General features: G+C 44.0%; 1 protein-coding gene across 1 annotated transcript in view; it reads right to left on the reverse strand.

Annotated features, from left to right (window-relative positions):
• jarid2b (jumonji, AT rich interactive domain 2b) overlaps window positions 1–24,131 on the reverse strand; it is a 148,503-nt gene that overhangs the window by 53,911 nt on the left and 70,461 nt on the right. Inside the window, exon 3 of the mRNA XM_052136285.1 lies at window positions 17,178–17,295. Coding sequence (XP_051992245.1) covers window positions 17,178–17,295 — 118 coding nt within the window. The remainder of the gene's footprint in view (window positions 1–17,177; window positions 17,296–24,131) is intronic.

Raw genomic sequence — 24,131 nt, forward strand, 5'->3', positions numbered from 1 at the left:
CTCTTCTCACTATTTTTCCTATCACCGCTCCACCGTCTTTGAAACTAAAGAGGCAAACGGCCAGACATATTTGACCCTAATAACCATCTCAAACTTTAAACAACTGATAAGTTGAATATTAAAGGTAAGTCTGTGACATCAAAGTGTTCGACCGGCCGTGTTCTGTGTGGTGACAAATTGCTTGTCACTGGAAACTTGTTGCATTGTGCCTAATTAGGACACTTCAGAACTGATCACATGCCTATTCAAGGCATGATGGAGGACATGATATTAAACACGAGCCTGTGGCCTCAAAGTGATCATTTGACCGTGTTCTGTGATCTGGTGTGAAATCTTTAGTAATGTGATCTCTCTCAACAGCCATGAGCGCACAGCATGGAGATAGATCAACAAAGGAACTGCAAGCTCTGGGACTCCACTTTAACACTCTCTAATTTGTGTGTGAGCAATTGTTTTGAAAGAGAGTTGATGGTCTTCTATAAGAGCACCAAATCGAGCTGAACGAGAGGAGGTGGAAAGCTTCCGCAAACAAAAGCACATTGGTGGCGCCAGAGGTAAAAGGGACGACCCCTCTGGTGTCAGCACCTCCCCATCAGCGCCCAGATCATCAAAGCATTCCTCAGCAGCTGGAGTCACTCCTAATCTCAGCAGCAGGCTCGGGCTCTCTCGGATCAGATGAGTGGAGCAGGGGAGACTCTCGCAGGGAGGGAGAGAGAGATGAATGATTGCAAGAGGGAGATGGATGGAGCCGTGAAGGGAGGACAGGCACTGATAGACCCCGGGGGCAGAGATGTTTGAGCGTTAGGAGGGAAGAGAGGGGAGGAGGGATGGATGAAAACCCTTGCAATGTGATACCGATCATGCAGCCCTGTTTTCTGTCATGCGCATTTATTAACATTGAGGCTTAACTTTAAGACAACAGTCTCTTTTTGATACTTTGGTATCAACCATCAATAGACAAAATAAAGGCCAGTTCACGCCAAGTATGATGCGACTAATCTCTAAAATATGCAGACAAAATTTTACAATATAAATATAAATATTTTTCCAATGGTCAAAGGTAATTTTTATGCATAACAAAAAAGATCCCTAAATTATGCAGCTAATCTAAATCTGCTTAGATTTGTTTATCTAAATGTTGTGCGTGCAGAAAAACTGTACATTGGATTTAAGCATGGTTAAATGATCAACTCTCTGCTGTAGATATAGTCATAACACTCAGCATTCTCTGCCATGTTTGTGCAGTATGCCATCTATTTGATTTGTGTTTACACAGCTAAACAAGCATTGCAGATTGACTGATCTCTAACACAGTTTACTTTGAGTCTACATGCTCAAGACTACTCATTACACATCCTATAATCGGTAAATCCATCCTTTGTCATGGCCAGCTGCACTATTCTATTGATTTCACTCCTAAATCAAACAAATAAAATATTAAATATTAAACTGCAGATAACGTATGTTGTAAAATGCATACAAACCTCTTATCGAGAGAATACTGGATTTAATCCAATCATTTTGCTGTATTGTCTAAGGAAAAGGACTAAGGTTACATCACTCTAAAATTGTCACGAACCCCGCTCCTCTGCCCCATCTCCGCTTCCTCGAGCACGCACCCATACACTCCGCGAGCATACTCGCTTCCCGCTTCCTCGCTCCGCCCCCTTGAGCTCGTACGCTCTGTTTCCTCCCTCACGAGCTCACACGCTCGTTCTGCTATTACGAGCTCTCGCTCGTAAACTCTCTCCCCCCTCTGACTCATGCTCTCGTCTCACTCGCTGCAGCCTGAACATTATGACCACCTGCACTCACGCGCTTCTCAATCACCCCTTTATTATGTACACCTGCACTCGTCCCATCACCTAGTTATTCGTTTCACCTGCACCGCTCGTTTGTTCCCCTATATATATCACAACCCTTTCGTTTCACTTTCGGGTTGGTTATTGTATGTATTTAGTTCCCGTATCGTTGCCCTGCTAGTCTCGTCTAGTTTTGACCTCCCTACTGTTTTACCTCTTAGCTTGCCAACTTGTTCCCCTGTCTCCGTTCCCACTTGTCCCTAGTTGTTAACTGTTTTCCGTCCTCGACCCTCTTGTTATTGTTATCTTGATTCCCGGCTTTTGACCTCACGCTTCCCTCGACTACTCTTCACTGGATTTGCCCTTTTTGTACATTTGCCGGCTCTTTGTGTTTAATAAAGCAGTTTTCCTCCGACATTGTGACTGTCTCGTCTTGTGTGTGTGTGTGCGGGTTACAGAATAACCAACCTCACGAAGACAGTCACAATGCGTCGCGCTGAGGATTCGCGCGGCTCACTAGAGCGGAGGAACACGTCACATTCAGCGAGGAGCTACGGTGTGGAAGCATGATCGAGCTCACAGCCCAGGGCCAGCAGGTACGTCGCGATTTTTGATTTTTGTCACCCTGCGTCACCTGTGTCTGCCCCTGAGCCCGTTTATGCTTCCCATGCGTTTTTGGCGCCGTAAGCTCTCCACCCCGAGAGGTTTCACGGCTCTTCAGGCGCTGACCAAGGGGTTTTTATGCGAGGCAGCGGTTGTGTAACCCATAACCCGCCCTCGGCATTATGGACCCAGCGGCCCAACTTCGTGGGTTTCGCGTCAGGGAGCCAAACCGTGGAGGCTTATATTATGGATTTTTGTGTCCTGGCGTACCAGGTGAATTTTAATGAGGTGGCTCTGAAGACCATTTTTCAATGTGGTCTGAATGAGCCAACCTCATCATTAATGCCTGGTGGTGGCTGCCCCCTTAACCTGGCTCAGTTTATTGACCTCGCCCTACTGTACTCTGGTTCCTCGTTCACTGTGGGGAGGCAGACACTGAACCAGCGCTCCACACCAAGACCCCGTCTCGAAGCCTACCACGGCCCCAGTCCCTAAGCCTGACCGGCCCCAGTCCGAGCCTATCGGCCCCAGCCTCGAAGCCTGGCCGGCCAGCGAGGCGCCCATGCCGCCCGCGACCAGCGAGCGGCCCATGCCGCCCGCGACCAGCGAGCGGCGCCCATGCCCGCCCGCGACCCAGCGAGCCAGCGCCCCTGCCTGCCGCGGCCGGTGAGCCAGCGCCCATGTCTGCCCGCGGTCAGCGAGCCAGCGCCTGTAGCCTCGACCCCCTGAGCCAGCGCCTGTAGCCTCGACCGTCCCCATGGCCACGTCCCTGTTGGCCGAAGGCGTAGAGAAGGAAGAGGGCCCCTTCTCCCCAGTCTCGTCTGGTGCTCAAGACCTCTGCTCCGCCCTCAGAGTCTTCCCGCGGCTCTGCAGACCTCTGCTCCGCCCTCAGAGTCTCCCACGGCTCTGCAGACCTCTGCTCCGCCCTCAGAGTCTCCCGCGGCTCTGCAGACCTCTGCTCCGCCCTCCAGAGTCTCCCACGGCTCTGCAGACCTCTGCTCCGCCCTCAGAGTCTCCCGGCTCTGCAGCCTGCTCGCCTCAGAGTCTCCCGCTGCATCTCGCCCTCCAGAGTCTCCCACGGCTCTGCGGAGTTCTGCTCCGCCCTCAGAGTCTCCCACGGCTCTGCCGAGGTTCTGCTCCGCCCTCAGAGTCTCCCACGGCTCTGCCGGGTTCTGCTCCGCCCTCAGAGTCTCCCACGGCTCTGCGGGTTCTGCTCGCCCCTCTGAGCCCTCCCGGGCTCCGCCTCCACGAGTCTCCAAGGGCCCCTCACGAGCCTCCTAGGGCTCCTCCTCCACGAGCCTCCCAGAGCTCTACCCCTCAAGTCCCTCAGGGCTCCACCCCTCAAGCCTCTCACGGCTTCACCTCTCGAGTCTCTCAGGGCTCCATCCCTCGAGTCTTTCATGGCTCCACCCCTCAAGCCTCTCACGGCCAGCCTCTCGAGTCTCTCAAGGCTCCATCCCTCGAGTCTTTCATGGCTCCACCCCTCAAGCCTCTCACGGCCAGCCTCTCGAGTCTCTCAAGGCTCCATCCCTCGAGTCTTTCATGGCTCCACCCCTCAAGCCTCTCACGGCCAGCCTCTCGAGTCTCTCAGGGCTCCATCCCTCCGAGTCTTTCATGGCTCCACCCCTCAAGCCTCTCACGGCCAGCCTCTCGAGTCTCTCAGGGCTCCATCCCTCAAGCCTCTCACGGCCCAGCCTCTCCCGAGTCTCTCAGGGCTCCATCCCTCCGGAGTCTTTCATGGCTCCACCCCTCAAGCCTCTCACGGCTCTCAGCCTCTCCCGAGTCTTTCAGGGCTCCATCCTCTCCGAGTCTTTCATGGCTCCACCCCTCAAGCCTCTCACGGCCAGCCTCTCGAGTCTCTCAGGGCTCCTCCAGCCTCTCAGAGCGTCCCCTCTCGAGTCTTTCATGGCTCCACCCCTCAAGCCTCTCACGGCTTAGCCTCTCCGAGTCTCTCAGGGCTCCTCCGCCTCTCAGGGCTCCGCCCCTCCGAGTCTCTCAGGGCTCCTCCCCTCTCAAGCCTCTCAGGGCTCCCCCTCTCGAGTCTTTCAGGGCTCCTCCTCTCAAGCCTCTCAGGGCTTCGTCTCTCGAGTCTTTCAAGGCTCCCCCTCAAGCCTCTCGAGCCTCCCAGGGCTCGGCCACTAGAGGCTCCTATGGCTCTGCCTCCCGAGCCTCCTCGGCTCCCCCTCCAGAGCCTCCCTACGGCTCCACCTCCCGAGCCTCCCAGGGCTGCGGCCACTAGAGGCTCCTATGGCTCTGCCTCCCGAGCCTCCTACGGCTCCCCTCCAGAGCCTCCCTCGGCTCCACCTCCCGAGCCTCTCATGGCTCTGCTCCCAAAGACTCCAGAGCTTCCTAGGGCTCCGCCTCTTGAGCCTTCCACGGCTCCACCACCCGAGCCTCCTACAGCTCTGCTCCCTAAGACTCCAGAGCCTTCTAGAGATTCAGCCTCTCGAGGCCTCCCTACGGCTCCGCCTCTCGAGCCTTCCACGGCTCCACCACCCGAGCCTCCTATGGCTCTGCTCCCTAAGACTCCAGAGCCTTCTAGAGATTAGCCTCTGGAGCCTCCTGCTTGGCTCCGCCTCTAAAGCCTCCCTTGGCTCCACCTCCAGAGCCTTCCAGGGCTTCACCTCTGGAGCCTCCCTACGAGCCACCTCCCCGGCTCTGCCTCCAGAGCCTACCAGGGCTTCACTCCTGGAGCCTTCTACAGCGCCACCTCCCACGGCATCACCTCCCCGGCTCTGCCTCCAGAGCCTACCAGGGCTTCACTCCTGGAGCCTTCTACAGCGCCACCTCCCACGGCGTCACCTCCCTCGGCTCTGCCTCCAGAGCCTTCCAGGGCTTCACCTCTGGAGCCTCCTCGGCGCCACCTCCATGGGCTCCACTTCCTGAGCCTTCCAGGCCTTAGCCCCTAAAGCCTCCTTCGGCTCCACCTCCAGAGCCCACCAGGGCCTCGCCCCTGGGGCCTCCTGCGACTCCACCTCCCTCGGCTCCATCTCCTGAGCCTTCCTGGCTCTGCCTCCGGAGCCCCGAGCCTCCCTCGGCCGCCTCTTCTGTCTCTCAATTCCCGCCTGCCGAGTCTCTCACGGCTCCGCCTTCCAAGGCTCAGTCTCCCAAGTCCTCCACGACTCCGCCTTTCACGGCTCCGCCCCTGAAACCTTTCCTCACTGGGTCTTGCCTGCTCCCCTTGTTACCGTTCCTCTACCTGTCCTGTGGCCTCTTCCCTGGCCTCCGGACCCTATTCCTGTCCGGTGGTCACCTTCCAGACCCCGGACCCAGTCCCTGTCCTCCAGTCGCCTTCCAGACCTCCTGACCCAGTCTCTGCCCTATGGCTGCCCCCTAGACCTCCCGACCACCCGCCTGTCCACTATGTTCCCCCTGACCTTGCCTTGAACTGCCCGTTGACCCCCATGGACTGTTTCATTCCCCTTTTGTGCCTTCTGTCCCCTCGAGCTCACGCGCTCGTTCTGTCCCCTCGAGCTCACCGCGCTCGTTCTGTCCCCTCGAGCTCACGCTAGCCCAGGCGTGGCCGTCAGGAGCCGTCCTATTCAGAGGGAGTACTGTCACGAACCCGGCTCCTCTGCCCCATCTCCGGCTTCCTCGAGCACGCACCCATACACTCCGTGAGCATGCTCGCTTCCGCTTCCTCGCTCCGCCCCCTTGAGCTCGTGCGCTCTGTTTCCTCCCTCCACGAGCTCCTGCGCTCGTTCTGCTATTCTGAGCTCTCGCTCGTAAACTCTCTCCCCCTCTGACTCATGCTCTCGTCTCACTCGCTGCAGCCTGAACATTATGACCACCTGCACTCACGGCTTCTCAATCACCCCTTTATTATGTACACCTGCACTCGTCCCATCACCTAGTTATTCGTTTCACCTGCACCGCTCGTTTGTTCCCCTATATATATCACAACCCTTTCGTTTCACTCGGGTTGGTTATTGTATGTATTTAGTTCCCGTATCGTTGCCCTGCTAGTCTCGTCTAGTTTTGACCTCCCTACTGTTTTACCTCTTAGCTTGCCAACTTGTTCCCCTGTCTCCGTTCCCACTTGTCCCTAGTTGTTAACTGTTTTCCCGTCCTCGACCCTCTTGTTATTGTTATCTTGATTCCCCGGCTTTTGACCTCACGCTTCCCTCGACTACTCTTCACTGGATTTGCCCTTTTTGTACATAGCACGCTTTTGTGTTTAATAAAGCAGTTTTTCCTCCGACATTGTGACTGTCTCGTCTTGTGTGTGTGTGTGCGGGTTACAAAAATCACTAAAGGCCTAAAGGTGCGTACACACTGCCAGCGACATCGCGACCGTTGGCAACTAGATGTGGGCGTGTCCAGCGGCGTGACAAAGTTGAGACAAGTTCAACTTTATTCAAATGAAGAGTGACTTACGGAAGCGACAGCCAATAGGAGAGAAGACACGTGAGCCTACTCTCTCTCAGCTCCTGCAGTAATGGAAAGATGGATGAAAGGCTAATTCTTGCTGTTAGAAATTTTCCAGTGCTCTATGATATGTCTCTTCCCACGTACAAGGACATTTTTAAGAAAAATACTGTGTGGAAAGGCGCATCTGAGATCGTGGGGATTTTGTGGACTCAGACAGACCGACATTTGCATTTTCGCCGCAGATAAACAGCCGCTATGGCAAACAGCACGCCTTGTTTCTCATTCATCATTGATATAAAGCATTTTAGGTACTGATTCCGTTTATATTTAGTTTTTTCCCTCCAAAATGTTTGTTTTTAGCGGCAAGAAAAGAGATTCGCTGACAACAGCAATGGAATGACATCCGTGAATGTCATTTATAAACGTTACTAGGCAACCAGTAGTGGGAACACAGGGGAATGGACTCTTCACAGCCAGCCACTGGCGACCTGCAGCAACAAAGTCGCTGGCAGTGTGTACGCACCTTTAGAGACAGTCAAATGATCCACTCTCATTAAAACTATTCTCAAAATGTTGCCAGACAGACCGGGACAGACTGGCCTTGTACAGACAGGCAGCAGTATAGATTTTCAGTTTTTACTATGAACTGCAAAAAACTGTCAAACCATTCAGCCGGATTTTAAGGCTTTGTGCTCAGATTCTGGCACAAAACGAGGGTAAGGAAATGACAACATTTTCATTTTAGGGTGAACTATCCCTTTAAGCATTTGCAATGGTAACATATCTAGATTAACTGTATTTACTACACTGTCTAAACAAATCAATCAGATTTAATTACTTGCAAAATGACAGTGTGGATGGACAGTCCTAAAGGTTGCATTTGAAAAACAAATCAGAATTTGTGCATTGCGAACAAAGAGAGGCACACAAAGCAAGTAAGAAAGTGGTGAATGATAATAAAGGGGAATGGACTCTTTTTCGGTAAAGGAAACCTTTTTTAATTCTTATACTGGCTTGCTGTGTTTCTAGTACACGTGCGAACTCTCTCTTTCTGCGCTAAAGCTAAACAGCTCCAGATGGGCCACATGTTACTGATAAACTCTCCCAGCAGCCTGTGCCAGTGCAGAGCAGCTGGCTCAGAGAGTGTGTTAAGGAGATAGCGGCACATGTGCCAAGCAGCCCATGGCAGCCAACAAAGCGCAGGGGGATCCCTGATTCTGGGTCATTCATGAGCATGATCTAATAAACAGTGCTGAAATGATAAACACTACAAAACTGTGACAACACAAACCCACTGTGCTTGGTTAGGATGAAAAACAATATAGAAAAAATGTCTGGCTCATAAATAAATTGAAAGTTTGAATTTGTCATTTTGAATGATTAAAGCGCTTGTTAACTCAACTATACGAATTGTATTAGAGTGTAAAACTGTAAGAAATAACTTGCAAATAAATTCTATTTCACTTAATAAAGACATTAGCATTATCTGAAAACGTAACAATAACAGGAATATTTCACTAAATATTAGCCCTATATCTAAATACTAATATCACTAAATCTTTCAGCGACAATTTTTCCTTTGCTAAGAGTTTATAAAAGAGCTCATGACAAATAAGTCATTTTCAAATGTATAATAACAACTTATAACAACATGCATAAAAAGGATGACTTTCATATAACACCTTCATAATAGTGAGCCATTTTACCTCACATGCTATAAATGCTTAATAACACATATTCAACATTAATAACCAATTAAAAAAGATTTACCACACTTATAAACCTGTACATAAAGTTCAGTACGGCTTAATGGTCATCAGTCTTTATTATATGATATAAGATGTAAATGAGCATGAAGACAAAGTGTTTTTTTGCAGAGGACTTTAGGTAACTAGGACTAGGTAGAACCATTCTTATGGCATCAACATGTAAAAAAAAAGTGACAACATAAGTGAGTCAAGACATTACAATAATTATATAAACACAAAGTGGACTGTAGAAAAATGACATAATCCCATTTAATCTCACTATATTAGTCTATTTTTGCTGCATTGTGACATCAATCATGAATTAGGGTATTTTATGTTTTCAAGTAATATTATTATGAATGAGTGTATTTAATAACATGGAAAGTGAACATAAAATGTTCGCTACTTGGCAAGTAATGCATGAAAGTCACCTTTTTCATTCATGTTGTTATAACTGCAGATCAATGATTTACAATGCATTTGTAAATGGTTTATTAGTCATTAATGATCCCCTTTATGAACTCTTAACAAAGGGAACATTAATGTATAGTTAATTTGTTTTGAGCTGCTTCATTAAAACAAACAGTCTGAATAAACTGATGTAGTAAAATGAATCAGATGTTTTGTGTGTAAACTGTATAAACTGAGAGCTTTAATTACATTTTTATAAATTAAGTTCTTAGTGTAAAACATCATACGGAGTACTTTTATGATCTGGAGACTTTTTGCCTTATTATGCAGATAAATAGCTGACTTTTCAATTCAGTTTCTAAATCAGCTGCCCATGCTAGACTTCTGAGAGCAGGAACACACTGACTCAGAAAAGAGATGATGTCTGACCCTGGGCCGGAGAATAAATGAATGCGATTTCAATGCCCCTCCATGAAGAGTTCTCTCTCTTTCTTTAAAATAAACTTTGGGCCTGCGAACACACTACGGATCATTTATAATTGCTTTTATGCCTGCCTGAGTCAAGTTCTCTGGTCAATAAGAGGAAAGATGGTTTGATATTGGACTGATGGTTAACCCTTCGCCCCACCACTCTGCCCTTGTGTATTAGCTCATTAGTCAGGTGAGCACGAATATGTGAGGTCAAAGAGGTCATTAGGAGAAGAATACAACCCAGGGGTCACCTAGAAATGCCACCCTTCATCCACAGCCTTTTAAAAATACATCTATTATATTAACAAATACCTCAGGAATATAAAAATATGGATTGTTGGACAAAAAGCTCTTTGCAAAAACATTTAGCTACTTAATAAGCTCACCCCTCTCGCCAACATCCCACCATCCAAATACATGTCGGCAAACCCGACGCCAGCAAACCAGAGCGTACAAAATGTAGAGAGGCGCCTCCAAGGTTTCAGATTTTTTAACACTTGCTGATTGAGCTGTTTGTAGAGCTTAGGGGCCGTTCACACGAAATACATTTTTGCGTCCCTCTGCGCAGTTTTTTTAAAATCAACATGCACGAGATGGACGTCTTTGACCACCGCGTCATCTCGCAGATTTTTCACCATCATGCGCAAGAGAGACAAGTTTTTTTTTTAGATGTTGTGCGAGTTTAAAAATAACTTTTAAAAATGCACATCAAGACTCCTACATTCTGTTCTATATGCTGCGTTGCATCTTGCTTTATAGTGACCAGTCTGAACAGCCCCTTAGTGCTGTGATTTCACAGGACACCTATTTCACTAATATCAGATATTAGGGACATATTATGCATTTTATAAAGATAAAGATTGCAGTTAACTTCATCTAAGCTTAATAGAAATGGTGACAAAATGAAAGATTTCATACTGCGATTTGACAGTTGGTAATTAGTAGTTCTCTCAACAAGAACTTTTGCATTTAGTGGACAAACAAATTCACATTGATTAAACAAAGCAATGCTACTGAGGATAATAAGACATTTTTGAGTTTACTCAACAACTCTTACTGCATCATGTTACCTAGATTTTTTTAAGATTGCTCAATGTTCAATTCTTATAGATATAAATATATAAAATATTTTAATTTGTTTGTTCAGGAGGTATTTATTAAGTTCCTGCAGGATGATGGCTATCCAGAGCTCAAATTATACAAATATGGCAATCGATACATGTAATTCAATTTGGACATGATTTCCTTCAAGACAACTGAAGGCTTTTTGCAACATAATGAGAAGCGTGAGCCAATGAGGCCTTGGAGGGGACTGAGAAACCGAGACAGACAGAGATACCAGCACTCCTGAAAAAATCTCTGTCTAAATCCCATGTCCCCACTTAAGAAGTCTGTCATTCTTTATATAGGGCTGCAACTTAACCCAGCCTGTGTGCTTTAACAATAGAGCAGCAAGGCTGAGCTCAGGTGGTCTAGACTGGCACTAAGCCAGACGCTGAGAGCCCACGACTCCCCTCCACTGTTTTAACACATTCATATGCCGCTCATGCATGATGTCACACTGATGCACCCAAACTCTGCTGGGCATCATTGAGCACAGCTAGAATGTTTCAAGGCAAAAAACAGTGGAGAGAGAGAGAGAGAGACTACAAGGAGATATGCAGCTTTTCATTGAAAAAAATCTGACTTATCATATCTGCTGGGTCTGCTCTGGTCTTGCAGTGACTGTCAATGAATTCTGGTCCACTATAAAGCTTATTCTAGCCAAGAAAAGTCTACTTAGAATGGAAGAGATTGTCTGACTGATATGTAAATGACCAAACACAATTTTTCAATTGTTTATGGGTGGTGTAATCTAAAATCAATGATAACAAAGATAAACCAAAGTGAAATCCAAACCAACCCCAACCCCCGTAGCCTTTTAAAGACTTTGTACAGTAAACCATAGAAATTAGTAGTCTTCGTAGGATTAGTAGTCAGTTACCATTCATCCAAAGGTAATAGTTACTGATATTTCCATGGACATAACTTGGAAACAAAGCAGAATCTACACGTTTGGTTTATTTGCTACCAAATGTCTCAAACAAAACTTTTGTAAGACAACTTGATGTTTCACATGACCCTCACAAACTTGGGCAAATCCTTTGACTTGAATGTTGCAACAAGGTTTCCAGGGAAACTGCTTTTAGCTTTCTCTCTGCTCTGCAAAGAAATGACAATAAAACTGACAATGATATCTGTACATGCACTCCACTCCGGACAAGATATAGGCACAAGTGGGAAAAGTTAAAAGAGTCAATGTAAAGTGGGTGACTTCCTTTGTTATGCATCCACAAACAAACGGACACATGTACTATATATCTAAAAAGGGTTAAGAACAGTGCACATAACTCAGAGATATTGTCAAACCAAACCCAAAACACAGCTAATGGTGCATGTTTGCCATTCAACACTGCTTTTATTCAGAGGCAGAAGGTTTTAGGCCACTCAAAAGCAGAGTAATAGAGCAAACACACATATGTACAAAAGCATGCATGCACAGGTGAATTTACTCACTAAAAACCATCAAGCATTATCAATAACATAAAAATGATGTCTCTTACAGCCTAATGTTCACACTTATCCAGCTTCAGCCAATCAGCAGCTATGACCATCTAGTGTGCAAATACCTCAGTTCAAGTCCTCAAACACAGGACATTCTTGTCTGGCGAATCAATCTGAGTTTGGAGCCAAATGGCCTACCTGAGGTTCCTCTTCTCACGCTACACCTCTCTGTTCATCCTAAAGCACAGTTTTTAAAACACGATTCAAGGATGCCATCACGTCTAATCGCCATTCACTGTCATCATTGATCTGCCGTAACATTACAGTGCATTGTGTAGTATGTAGCACTGGCAATGTATTTAGAGGAAAATCAATATGGCTATTATAGAGACATATGTACAGAAGCCATGTTCGTTTTGTGCCAACACAAATAGGACACGTTTTAAAGTGGACAGAAGGGAGACACCTGACTTTTATTTTTTTTAAGTAGTACGCAGTATGTATACTATGCACAGTCTACTTCTTTTGGCCAAAATGGTAAATGGTCTGCACTTATATGTGCCTTTTAAAACTTACAGGTTACCAAAGCGCTTTACACTGTGTCTCATTCACCCATTCACACACCAATGGCGGCAGAGCTGCCATGCAAGGCGCTAGCCTACCATTGGGAGCAACTTGGGGTTCAGTGTCTTGGCCAAGGACAATTCGGCATGTGGAGTCGTGGGCCGGGAATCGAACAACCAACCCTGCGATTAGCGGCTGACACACTCTACCAGCTGAGCCACAGACGCAATGTGCAATACACAACTAGAGCCTACTGTGACTAAAATATGATATATCATGATTTAAAGTGCTCAACTTGACCTTACATTTCCAGTGTGATAAATGAACCAGAAGCAATTTTAATGATGATTTTTAAAATTTCAAATGGCAAATGGAGTGATGGTGGCGTAGTGGGCTAAAGCACATAACTGTTAATCAGGAGGTCACTGGTTCGATCCCCACAGCCACCACCATTGTGTCCTTGAGCAAGGCACTTAACTCCAGGTTGCTCAGGGGGGATTGTCCCTGTAATAATTGCACTGTAAGTCGCTTTGGATAAAAGCGTCTGCCAAATGCATAAATGTAAACGTAAATAGTGAAAAAAATACAATAAATTAGTAATACTGAAAGAGCCACAGCCTTCACATTGTTTTCATAGAAATCAACCTAGAAATTACCAGTAGTTCAGTCATGACAACTCTCAGAATAATTTTTTTTCTAAGTATTATTGCGGAAACAACAAGTTAATAGGTTTGGTCTTAGCGGACTAGATTTGCTTATGTGTTGCAAAGCAAGTACAAAGACTTGCTACTGCTAAGAACACAGACATACTGTGTCAAACTTCGTAGACCTGGTGCTAATTAGACATACTGTACATAAATCCCAGTGAAGCAGATCTAGATGTGGAGTTTAAGGGAGAAAACACTTTTAGCATGCTGTAGTAAAACCTGCTACCAGGGAATAAGAGGAAATATTTTAACATCTGAAAAATTATATCACACATGAAGTACTGTATGCTGGTATTCCAGTTCGAGCATAGCCAAAAAAAGTGTAAAGAATTTTATTGTCACTGGCCAACTCCAGTTATTTGGCACGCTTGCACAGACACTATAGACAAACAATTGCAATGATTCACTCTCTAAGAGAGGATCTCAAACAAGTAAACATTAATACACACATAAAAGAAAGCCCCCTTAATTGCCTGCCACATCTGATGCCCCATTGTGTCCTTTAATTTGGATCCAATGTATATTTGTCTGTGTCTGGGCTGCTGTAATTCTAAACGAAAGGTGGGAAGTTGCTGCTCTGTCACTAGGCACAACTCGGAAACTTCGAGCGCGCCCTCTCCTGTTTCCCAATCCTGGGAATGCAAACAGAAGTACTCTCCCAAACAAATTTCAAAATCCTCCCCCTGCAACCTGGCCAGCCCCTGCACCTGTGCCTCTGTCTGCCTCACACTCCCTCATTTTCTTGTTGGGTCTATTGGAGGGCAGGTGCAAAAGGCCTTTGCACCACCTCAATTGGACTCCTTGTTGCCATCTTATGTGGACAGCAGATGCCCAAACATTTTCCCATTAAACAAACAAGCACAACAAGTTTGAAAGTCCAGCTGAGTGTTCAATGTCGGGCAAGGAGTGGTTCATTAATACTAGGCTTCTCCGGTGTGCAGGGCTAAGGAAAGGCAGAACAAAGCACTCTATGACCCACAATGCTGCTTTTTTAAATCTTTGAGGAGAATTCACTAATATGATATTTTGTCAACTTTGAACTACGCAATTCCTAAACTTGTAGGTCAGATCTGAATACCCTGTTGTGGAGGATCATATTGGTTCCCCACTGTGATCCAGGCATCCAAAAAGACTCCTTAAAACTCTAGAAGTGCTCTCAACTACACTGCATGTGCCAAAGCGTCTGGATATAACACTTTTCTCCATCAGTGGTAAAAGCACAACCGGACAAAGAGCTCTGAGTTTGGTGAATTAAGTGCAATTCAAAAGAAACTTAATTTACACAGAAAGAAGGCATGTTTGCATTTAAAACAATGAAACTGACTTAATTTAGATATGCCGCAGAGCTATTTCAGTACCTAGTTAAAACTGGATTGCAGGTGTTCAGTGAAGACGGCGCAGGTTTTCATGCAAAAATACGGAGTACAAAAGTGTTGTAACGGTTTAGTAAAATTCACCTCTTTGTGTTTATATAAATCCCTGCGATTCACATCTTTTTACTCTCTTTTCTCATATTTTCTTCTGCTCTTTCTTTGTCTCACACTTGCTCAGTCACTTAGCTCTCAGGGCTGTTTTAATGATTGCGTCTACTGGCCAGCGCACTGATTAATGATTATAACAAGATATTAAATGACAGGAGGACCAGGGACATGTGGTGCATGCTGAACTTTGCCTGCACACAAGCAATATTTCTTGGTCTCCCATAGGTGCGTGCGATTTGATAGACAGACCCCAGACAGAAGGTCTCTGTGAAGCTGGCTGAATGGGGTTTTTTTTTTCACGAGGGGACTAAAATGGACATCTGCTGAGGTCTGGCCACTGCGAGGTAGTGCCGCGTTGTGTGGTGTTTGGTGGGCGCTGGGCAGCACTGTCTTTGAAGCAGCGTCTGTGCTCAGAGATGTTTTGTTCTCAGAACCGGTGGTGGGATTAATTTAGACTCTCCAGAGGAAGAAAGGCCTCTTCAGTGGGCCTATGCAAACGTGTTTGTGAGGGGGTTTATGGCACGCCATGAAAGTTGTGTCATTAAACAGTTGGCCTGATGAATAGGCCTTCCATAATGCTAACGCCGCCCATCTACGTGAGTGTTGTGTGATTGTGTATTGAGTGTGGTCATACACTCAGATCAAAGTCAATGTTTGAGGAGATGGGACAGTGACTCAAATACTGAGCGAACTGGAACATAGAAAAGTTAAGAATTGGATCAAGGTGAACACTATAATAACAAATATATATATATATATATATATATATATATATATATATATATATATATATATATATATATATATATACATACATACACATACACATATACATACACACAACATTAAAACCACCTGCCAAATATTGTGTAGGCCCCTCTTGTGCCACAAACAGCACCAACCCGCATCTCAGTTATCTGAGTTACCATAGACTTTGTTAGTTCGAACCAGTCTGTCCATTCTATGTTGACCTCTCTCATTTCCGTCCAAAGAACTGCCACTAACTGGATGTTCTTTTGTTTTTGGCACCATTCTAGAGACTGTTGTGCGCGACAATCCCAGGAGATCAGTGGTTACAGAAATACTCAATCCAGCCCATATGGCACCAACAATCATGCCATGGTTCAGATCCCTGAGATCAAATATTTCCCCCATTCTGTTGGCTGATGTGAAAATTAACTGAAGCTCCTGACTCGTATCTGCATGATTTTATACACTGCATTGCTGCCACATGATTGGCTGATTAGATAATCACATAGATGATTGTTGGTGTCATATGGGCTGTTTTGAGTATTTCTGTAAAGGCTGATCTTTTGGGATTTTCACACAACAGTCTCTAGAATTTACTCAGAATGGTGCCAAAAATAAAAAAATATCCATTGAGGGGCAGTTCTGCAGATGGAAATGCCTTGTTGATGAGAGATGTCAACAGAGAATGGCCAGAATGGTTCGAACTGACAAAGTCTACAGTAACTCTGTACAATTGTGGTGAGAAGAATATCATATCTGAATGGTTCAAGTGGTTTTAATGTTGTAGCTGATCGGTGTGAGTATATATATACATATACACATACATATACACACTCACACACTGTATGTATATATATATATATATATATATATATATATCTGTATATATAGTATAGTGTGGGGCCAAAGTGGGTAGTCAGATTTTGGCTTTAATGGATAGCTGCCTCTTCTTGTTGGGGGTTTCAGTTCTAATACTGAACAAAGAGATCTAGTTTGTTTGTCTGTAGGCCTACGGAGAGCCCAGAAAGTGCTTTATCTTGCTCTTAATGTGGACGAGGAAGTCAGTGGTTTATGATTTTGCTATAGAAAAAGACCCGCTACTTGTTTTTCACACCATTTCCAGGCAGCTTCCGCCTCAAAAGGCACAGCTGAAAAAAAATGTATTCTCCGAAATGCTTGCATTATCTTTATAGGCTTTACAAGGCACAGATTACAAAATCCTCCAAAATTGCATGCAGAGCAGTTAATTACGTACTGTGCTTGGATATATTAACATGTCTGCTTTCTAATGAATAATTAGAAAGTGTTTAAGCGCGTCTTAAAGTTATTAATTAAAAACGACCATGACAGTGATTCATTTTAAGAATTTTCACTCGTTATAGGGCCATCCGAGTGCTCTAAATGAAGATATTTTTTTATTATTCAGGATACTGTCATGAACCATTTCCTGCTAAATAAAGACAGAAATGTAAAAAATGTAATAAATAAACAGGAGAGCGGACAGCTCAAGAACTCAAGTGAATTATCTTGAGACTGTCTGTGACAAGCGTGATTTCACTCCTGACTTCCTCCTAATAATGCCATATTTTCTCATAAACATTCATCCTGCTAATTTAAAAGTGCAGCTTCAGCTTTTTAAGCTTGAGTGACATGACAGGGAACCAAACAACTCTTTAACATTGACCTCAGAGACAAAGAGAGATAGACAGAATGAGGGTTACTCACCTCTTTTTGGCTGGGCAGTCCTCGGAGTACTCGCTGCCTCCATCTGTGCTCTGAGAGCAAGACCCGTCCAATTTGTGTCCTACTTTAGATCCAATCAGCTGCCTGTTTGACAAGGAAGCTGTACAGAGAGAGAAATAACAGCAAAAATCAAATCAAGTAATCAAATTTACTGTGAAATATCATCACTATGGCATGGTTTAACTAATAATGCATAACACCAAGCAGATCTGTAAAAGATCACTTGCAAGATAGAATAGATGGAGAGGTGGTTTATTTTAAGGCTTCAAAGACTGTGGAAACGATGGAGATGGAGGCAGATGGAGGTTGAAATACTGATGAAGACGCAAAAGAGCTAAAGGCTTTAATTTCAAACAACACCAGTGGTGTTGACTAATGTATTCTAAAAATATACATACACAACATATACACAAAGAAAGCTAGCTAGACAGACAGATAGCGAGGTAGCTAGCAACAAGCTAGACAGATCGCTAGACAGACAGATAACAAGGTAGCTAGCTAGTGAGCAAGACTGATAACAGAGGCAAAACAGATTGTTAAACAGACAGACAGTGAGGTAGCTGGACAGCTAGCTAGACAGATAGCTAGACAGTTAGCTAAACAGACAGACGGTGAGGTGGCTAGACTGCTAGCTAAACAGATAGCAAGGTAGCTAGCTAGCATGCTAGACAGACAGATAATGAAGCAGCAAGCTTGCCAGCTAGACAAATGTTAAACAGACAGATAGCAAGGTAGTTGGACAGCTAGCTAGACAAATAGTGAGGAAGCTAGACTGCTAGACGGACAGATTGCGAGGTTGCTAGACGGACAGATCGCGAGGTTGCTAGACGGACAGATCGCGAGGTTGCTAGACGGACAGATCGCGAGGTTGCTAGACGGACAGATAGCGAGTTTGAGGTAGAGTCCAAAAAAAATCACAATAGACCGCCAGCAGCCAGACAGACAGACAGGAGTTCTTGAGTTAACATGTGGCAGTTGTCCTGACTCAAGATTTTGCCTGGTAGGGGTGGGAATATCAGTGGTAGCTTCTGTTAAAAAGACACTAGAAATGAATGAAAGAAAAAGAAAATGAGAACAAGCCTGGGCAACCAGCTGTTTTGGAGAGGGAGATGAAACTGCGTAAGTCACAATGTGTCATTGTGAGTCTTCACACACACTGTTCGACTCGGTGGTAGGTTTGCCCTCCCCCTTACTGGGACCACGTTTAACAAGGGAAAACCTTTACTACGACATCTAAAATGAGCAGCCCTGCCCGTTACTGTTACATTATTAAGGCTCACTGAGTTCAATATCCATTTTATATGGCTCGGCTGATCCAATTTCCATGTTTGGCAAAATCAGTTAAGGGAATATCCAGGATCGCTAAACATTCTCCGAGATCTGAGGCTGAAATCTCTAATTGACTAGAAAAACAGCTGGAGAAATGAAGAGCTACAATGAAGCCACTCTCCAACACATACATGATAAGCTATAAAAGTGTATTTTTCCCCATGTACACCCCACCATGGCTGGGCTTTAAAGCATGCAAGCTAAGTCCTAAGTGGTCCATTCTCATTGGACAAAACATTGATTTTGAGAAGACCACAATTGGGACTGTTTAACTCAACATAAAAAAAAACAGCAACAAAGCATTTGTCCTATATTCAAACAACTCCCCAAGTGCAAGAACAAACAAGCTTGTGAGTCGCTGCCTTCATCATGAAACCAAAACCCGAAAGAGCTGGCCAAGCCAAGCTGACGTGGGCGGAGAGGGATCAGATGTAAACAGCTTATCGAGAGCTGCTCGCTTCCCTCGCCGTGTTTTACATATGTTGGTCTCACTTGAGTAGCTGTGTGAAAGACAGTCGGAGTCTAGTGGAGCCAAACATCCTGTATCTTCTCTCTCAGGCCACAAGAGCATGCAACGGTTTATCCAGTGCCTGTCCTTCAGGGCCTCTAATCATATTTATGCGTGTTTAACTAAGCCAATCGTGTCGCGACATTCCCCTCATGGTTTCCAGGGATGGTGTGTGCGATAGAATGTAATGCTATGATGTGTGACACATTAGTTAAGGACTGATAATGACTAGGTCAGAACAAATGGAGAAATGTGGCGGGGGAGTATCACATAACAGACTTGATGCTCAGAGCTTAATTACCAACACAAAACGAACATCTAGACTAATAAAGTAATTCTGACACTCATAGTGAGGCACTGTGCATTTAATGTTATACACGCCAACTCACTGGACCTTCTCGTAAGTCTTTAACCAAAGTATCAGTCATTGTGGAGGAGACTCGGTACGTGTTCTTTTAAGAGCTTACACTTCAAAAGTTCAATTTCAGTGAGACTGAAACAATAATTCTTCTTTCTAAATTTGATGTGGCAATATATGATGATCGGCTGGCATTGTTCCAGACAATTCCACATGTAGGTGTGTTGTAATTATTTCACATTTGAAAAGTTTATCCAATACTAACATGCCATGTACATGCAGAACTCTTAAAGGTAGAGAAGCTAAAACAGATCGTTGAAGTATCAGAGAGAGGTTGGAAATGGTCATGCTCATCTAAATTGCAACTGTTTAGTGCCAGAAACCTTGCCTAATATTATAAGTGGACAACATAACAAAAATAAAGTGTGGAATATGCAACAAGTGTAGAATATTTAAGTAAAATTTAAATTATTGGTACAACTGTGTGTCTAGCCTGTGGTGGCAAATACAACTGCAATGCCAAAAGCACGCTGTTTATATACTTCTGAGGTTCCAAAATGGACACCAGTGTCACATTGTTTGGCACACAAAAGCTAAAACCCCTGACAGCCCCCTTTTGTCTGCTCTACCAGCTGAGCTGGGAACTGATAGGCTTCAGGAGGAGAGAAACGTCTGTCAAAATCTGTAATCACATGTGGTTCGGATTTTTCAGATTTGTGGAGACTCTGCATTGCTGGGCAACTCTTGATCCCACTGCTGGTTATGTATGAGTATGATATTTTGTTTGTGAACCAATCAAAAAAATTTATCAAATCTTTTAAACTAACGAATCTTTCTCTTTCACGTCCATCCACTGACTCTAAATTCTCTTTCTCTGAAATCACTCCCTTTTAAAGCCAATGAGCTCTTGCTTTGGTGACTTTCCATTCCTGTAAAGACTGAGTACAGCACGAGCCAATAGTGTTCGTGTACGGGCTGTGTAGAATAATTTCATTGCTTTTACCCACTGAATGAATACCCCTTCACTAAACCAGTCGGTCGTTTGAGTATGAACGAGAAGAAAATAAACGTACCGATACACTCGTTCACAAACAAAATAATAGTATCACTAATATCGTTCATGAACAAGGATCTGCTGACTGGCTGAACGAGAGGAGGCAAGTCATTCATTCAGTTTGGAAATGTCATTCAACAGAAAAGGGGCTTGATAAATTATTAATAAAAGTGACTGATGACCACAGATTACAATGACATAAGATCATTATTGAATCTCTATTTTTTATGCCAGTATGGTTGTCTTTTTGCATAGCTTCATTAAATCCATGCTCATCAGTTCACATAATGATAGATACTGTATTTTTTTTTTTTTTTCTAATTTGTGGGAAAATGCTTATAATCAGAAGTGTAGTCTAGGGCTTACACAGGCATGCGCTGTATGCCTACCAATCTTTCTTAGGATTTAAGTGATGACAAGTATGGCCGCCAGAACAACGAGTAATCTTTTGACTCGGAACATTTTAAGTCTCCTAACGTGATGCCGCAGCACACTTTTAAAATCCACAGAAAAAGACGCCTTCCGGGAATCTTTGACATGACATTTTCAATATATGATGCACTAATTTTAAAGGGTAACTAAACCCTAAACCAACTTTTTTTAGTTAATGATCTGTAAGAATGGGGCTTTATTAGTACTGGTCATTGATTCAAGTAATTTTTTTGACATTTGTGTATAAAGTGTTTTAATTCTACAATATATGGTGTAAAAACGTCTGAGTGCTGCCCTCTTCAGGTTGAACGGTGGCTACTGCAGTTTAATTTTCCTATTGGCTGTTTGCGGTACTTCGTGACGTAACCGGTGACAGCTGACGTAAACAGGTCCCAGCTCACCACGCCCTTGGTACGAGCTACCATGCCCATGGCAGTATAAAAACCATCTTGTTTCGTCAAAACCACTGTAGCGAGTCAGGAGTTGGAATTGCGAGTCTTGAAAACGATCAGGATAGAGTATTTTAGCATCTATTTAGCATAGCATTTATATAGTTATTTAGATTATTTAGTGTAGTCTAGGTAGTTAATTTGCATATTTGTTAGTGTAGTATTGTTAGAAGCATAGTTAGTTAGTAGCATAGTATTGCGTCAGTTAGGATAGCTTCAAGTTAGCGTAGATTATCTGTATTTAGTACAGTGGTCAGGATGGTACGTAGGTGTAGTGTTGCTGGTTGCAACAGCACTGCTGGACTGTATAGCTTTCCAGCAGACTTGGAAATTAGGCGCCAGTGGTTGCATGTCCTTGGCCTGGAAGACCGCGAGTTCCCACCTAAAGCTGTAGGAGTGTGCAAACTTCATTTTACGCGGGATTGCTTTTCCAATGCAATGGAGGTGGAAATGGGCTTCTCCAAACAGCTCGCGCTGAAAAGCGACGCAGTGCCAAACGCTGCTCCTCCTGCATGGACTCCACCACCGCAGCGGCGTCTTGAGGTAAGTGATCATATATATTTGAATCACAATTTATGGTTAGGCTAAAGTTAATCCTCTGGGGTCGACAAACGCGCCGGCGCATTTGCTGGATTTTTTCACATAGCGGCAAAATATGAATATGCCTACAGAGCGCAGCTATTGACATCAACTTCGATAAAACTCATCAGATTCATGTACATGTCGTCTTGCGACCATGTGAGGAATAATAATAACATAATAGTAATACTCCTGGAGAAAATTACCACTCCAGTCACTCTCCATTTTAGAGTCTGACAGCAGCTGTCAATTAATCCGTCACTACGGGTCTCAGGTGCACGCCCCCCCGCTCAGCCCCGCCCTCGTTTCATCCCCTCTATCCCCGCTGGTGTCTGCCCACTTTTCCAGCATTTTTCAAATATTGCTAGTGGGTGGAGTCAGACTCTGAGCAGGGGTTTAGTTACCCTTTAAATCTTGCATACTATGAAGTACAAATAGTATGTGGATTAGGATCTACTTGTAATTTAATCTTTAAGAGACAATCACTCGCATCTACTAAATCTGATGTTGATCTTTTGTAGTCATGCTTTGTGTCTATAATTGAGAACAGTTCGCAAATCTCTACTTGTCAACCTTCATTAAACATTCTCCATAAACAGAGGGATTACTGCTACCCTGAGGTAGCACTGCAGTGTTAACACATACGACAACAAGACAACAAGATTAAGGGGCTATTGTGATAAGAGCTTATTATCTGCTCAGAAAGTTTATTCAAAGAGAACTTATTTAGCCTTCTGCTGTAGTCTCAACAGCAAACCCTTGGAGCGTTTATATTAGGAGCATGTGGTTTGGGTGTAAAATCCCAAATTTACCATTGCTAGGCTGAGCTGTGGATGTACTGCGATGATACGCTGCACCTGTCAATGGTAGACCATCGATTACTCTAAACTTTATATTTAGTGCAGAGGACATATTTAATTAGACACAAACAAAAATTAGGCTGTGAGGGATAGAAGTACAGTCCGGTTCAATATGCTGTTTATGAATCGTTGAAACAGAGTCTTTCTAAACGTTTTATGGAGAAAACAGACATGGGGATGTGAAAATCAGACATAAGTTAGGACCATGACGTCAACATGAAACTGCATTCACAACTCCTTTTACTCCCATAATCTAATTTCTGAGTGATTGTTACGTGCTGCAGCGTATTTCGATTGTTTTCTTTTCTCCCATTCATCTTCACTGTCATGATTCTTAGGTCCAGTGATTGGTTATTCATCCTGCCAATCATCATTAGTTTACATGACAACCTCCCCCTCAAGGAACCAATACGGACTCTCCTTCTCTCTATAAAACCTGGAAGTGACAACACGGAAGGAGGCTTGTTTATCTCTCTTTTGTCTTCGGACTTGTAATAGCTACTTTGATGTGTTAACGAGACAATCATTTTTGTTACTTGGTTTATCTGTTGTGACATTTCTTCACTTAGATCAATTATTCAAAAACTAACTTTTTTGGACCTTGAGAGTGGGGATAGGGTAGTATGTCACGTGATCTACACTGCGCTACGTAGAATTTGAATTGTCTAAACACACCAGGTAAGGAGCGGGTGCTACCCTCTGTATTTATGACGTTTGTTTAGTTAGTGTAGTTTAAGCATTGTTTTCATATTCTTATTTTCTGTGTTAGCTTGAGATGTAAAGATATAAGATATACGTTTTGTTTTGCTGATTTCTTTGCTTTAGCACCGCTCATTGTCCTTTACTCCTTTGTTGTTTTTTGTCCTACCATTTGTACATATTTTGTAAATAGATATTTGTTGTTTCACTATTTGCTCTGTAAATAAGATTGGGTGTATTGCTATGATTCATTACAAATAATTATATTTAGCAGTAACCCATATCTGTCTCTGCCTGATTCATTCCACCACACAAGTTTTCGGTAACTGAACCCATTTTCTTCTAATTTAATTCTCTTAATTTAGTTAATCTTTTCACTATATGTTACGTACTCTTAAATTCTCTAGACAACTAAAAGGAGGACGTAACACAGTGATACAGGATATTCAATGAGGAAGAATATGGGATGAGACTTTATTTTATGCATAAGAAATTTATTGGATTGGAGAATTACGTAAAAGAACCGTAATGGAAAGCCGTTTCTGAATCAGAACTACATTTTTATGACAGATTATAAAAAAGTATATATATATTTTATCCTTTGATATAATGTGCATCAATGAATAGTGCACAATATAAATAGAAATATGTTTTGAGAAAGTAGTAGG

The sequence above is a fragment of the Xyrauchen texanus genome, chromosome 10 (genome assembly GCF_025860055.1).
Source record: "Xyrauchen texanus isolate HMW12.3.18 chromosome 10, RBS_HiC_50CHRs, whole genome shotgun sequence".
In the NCBI taxonomy this organism is placed as follows: Eukaryota; Metazoa; Chordata; class Actinopteri; order Cypriniformes; family Catostomidae; genus Xyrauchen; species Xyrauchen texanus.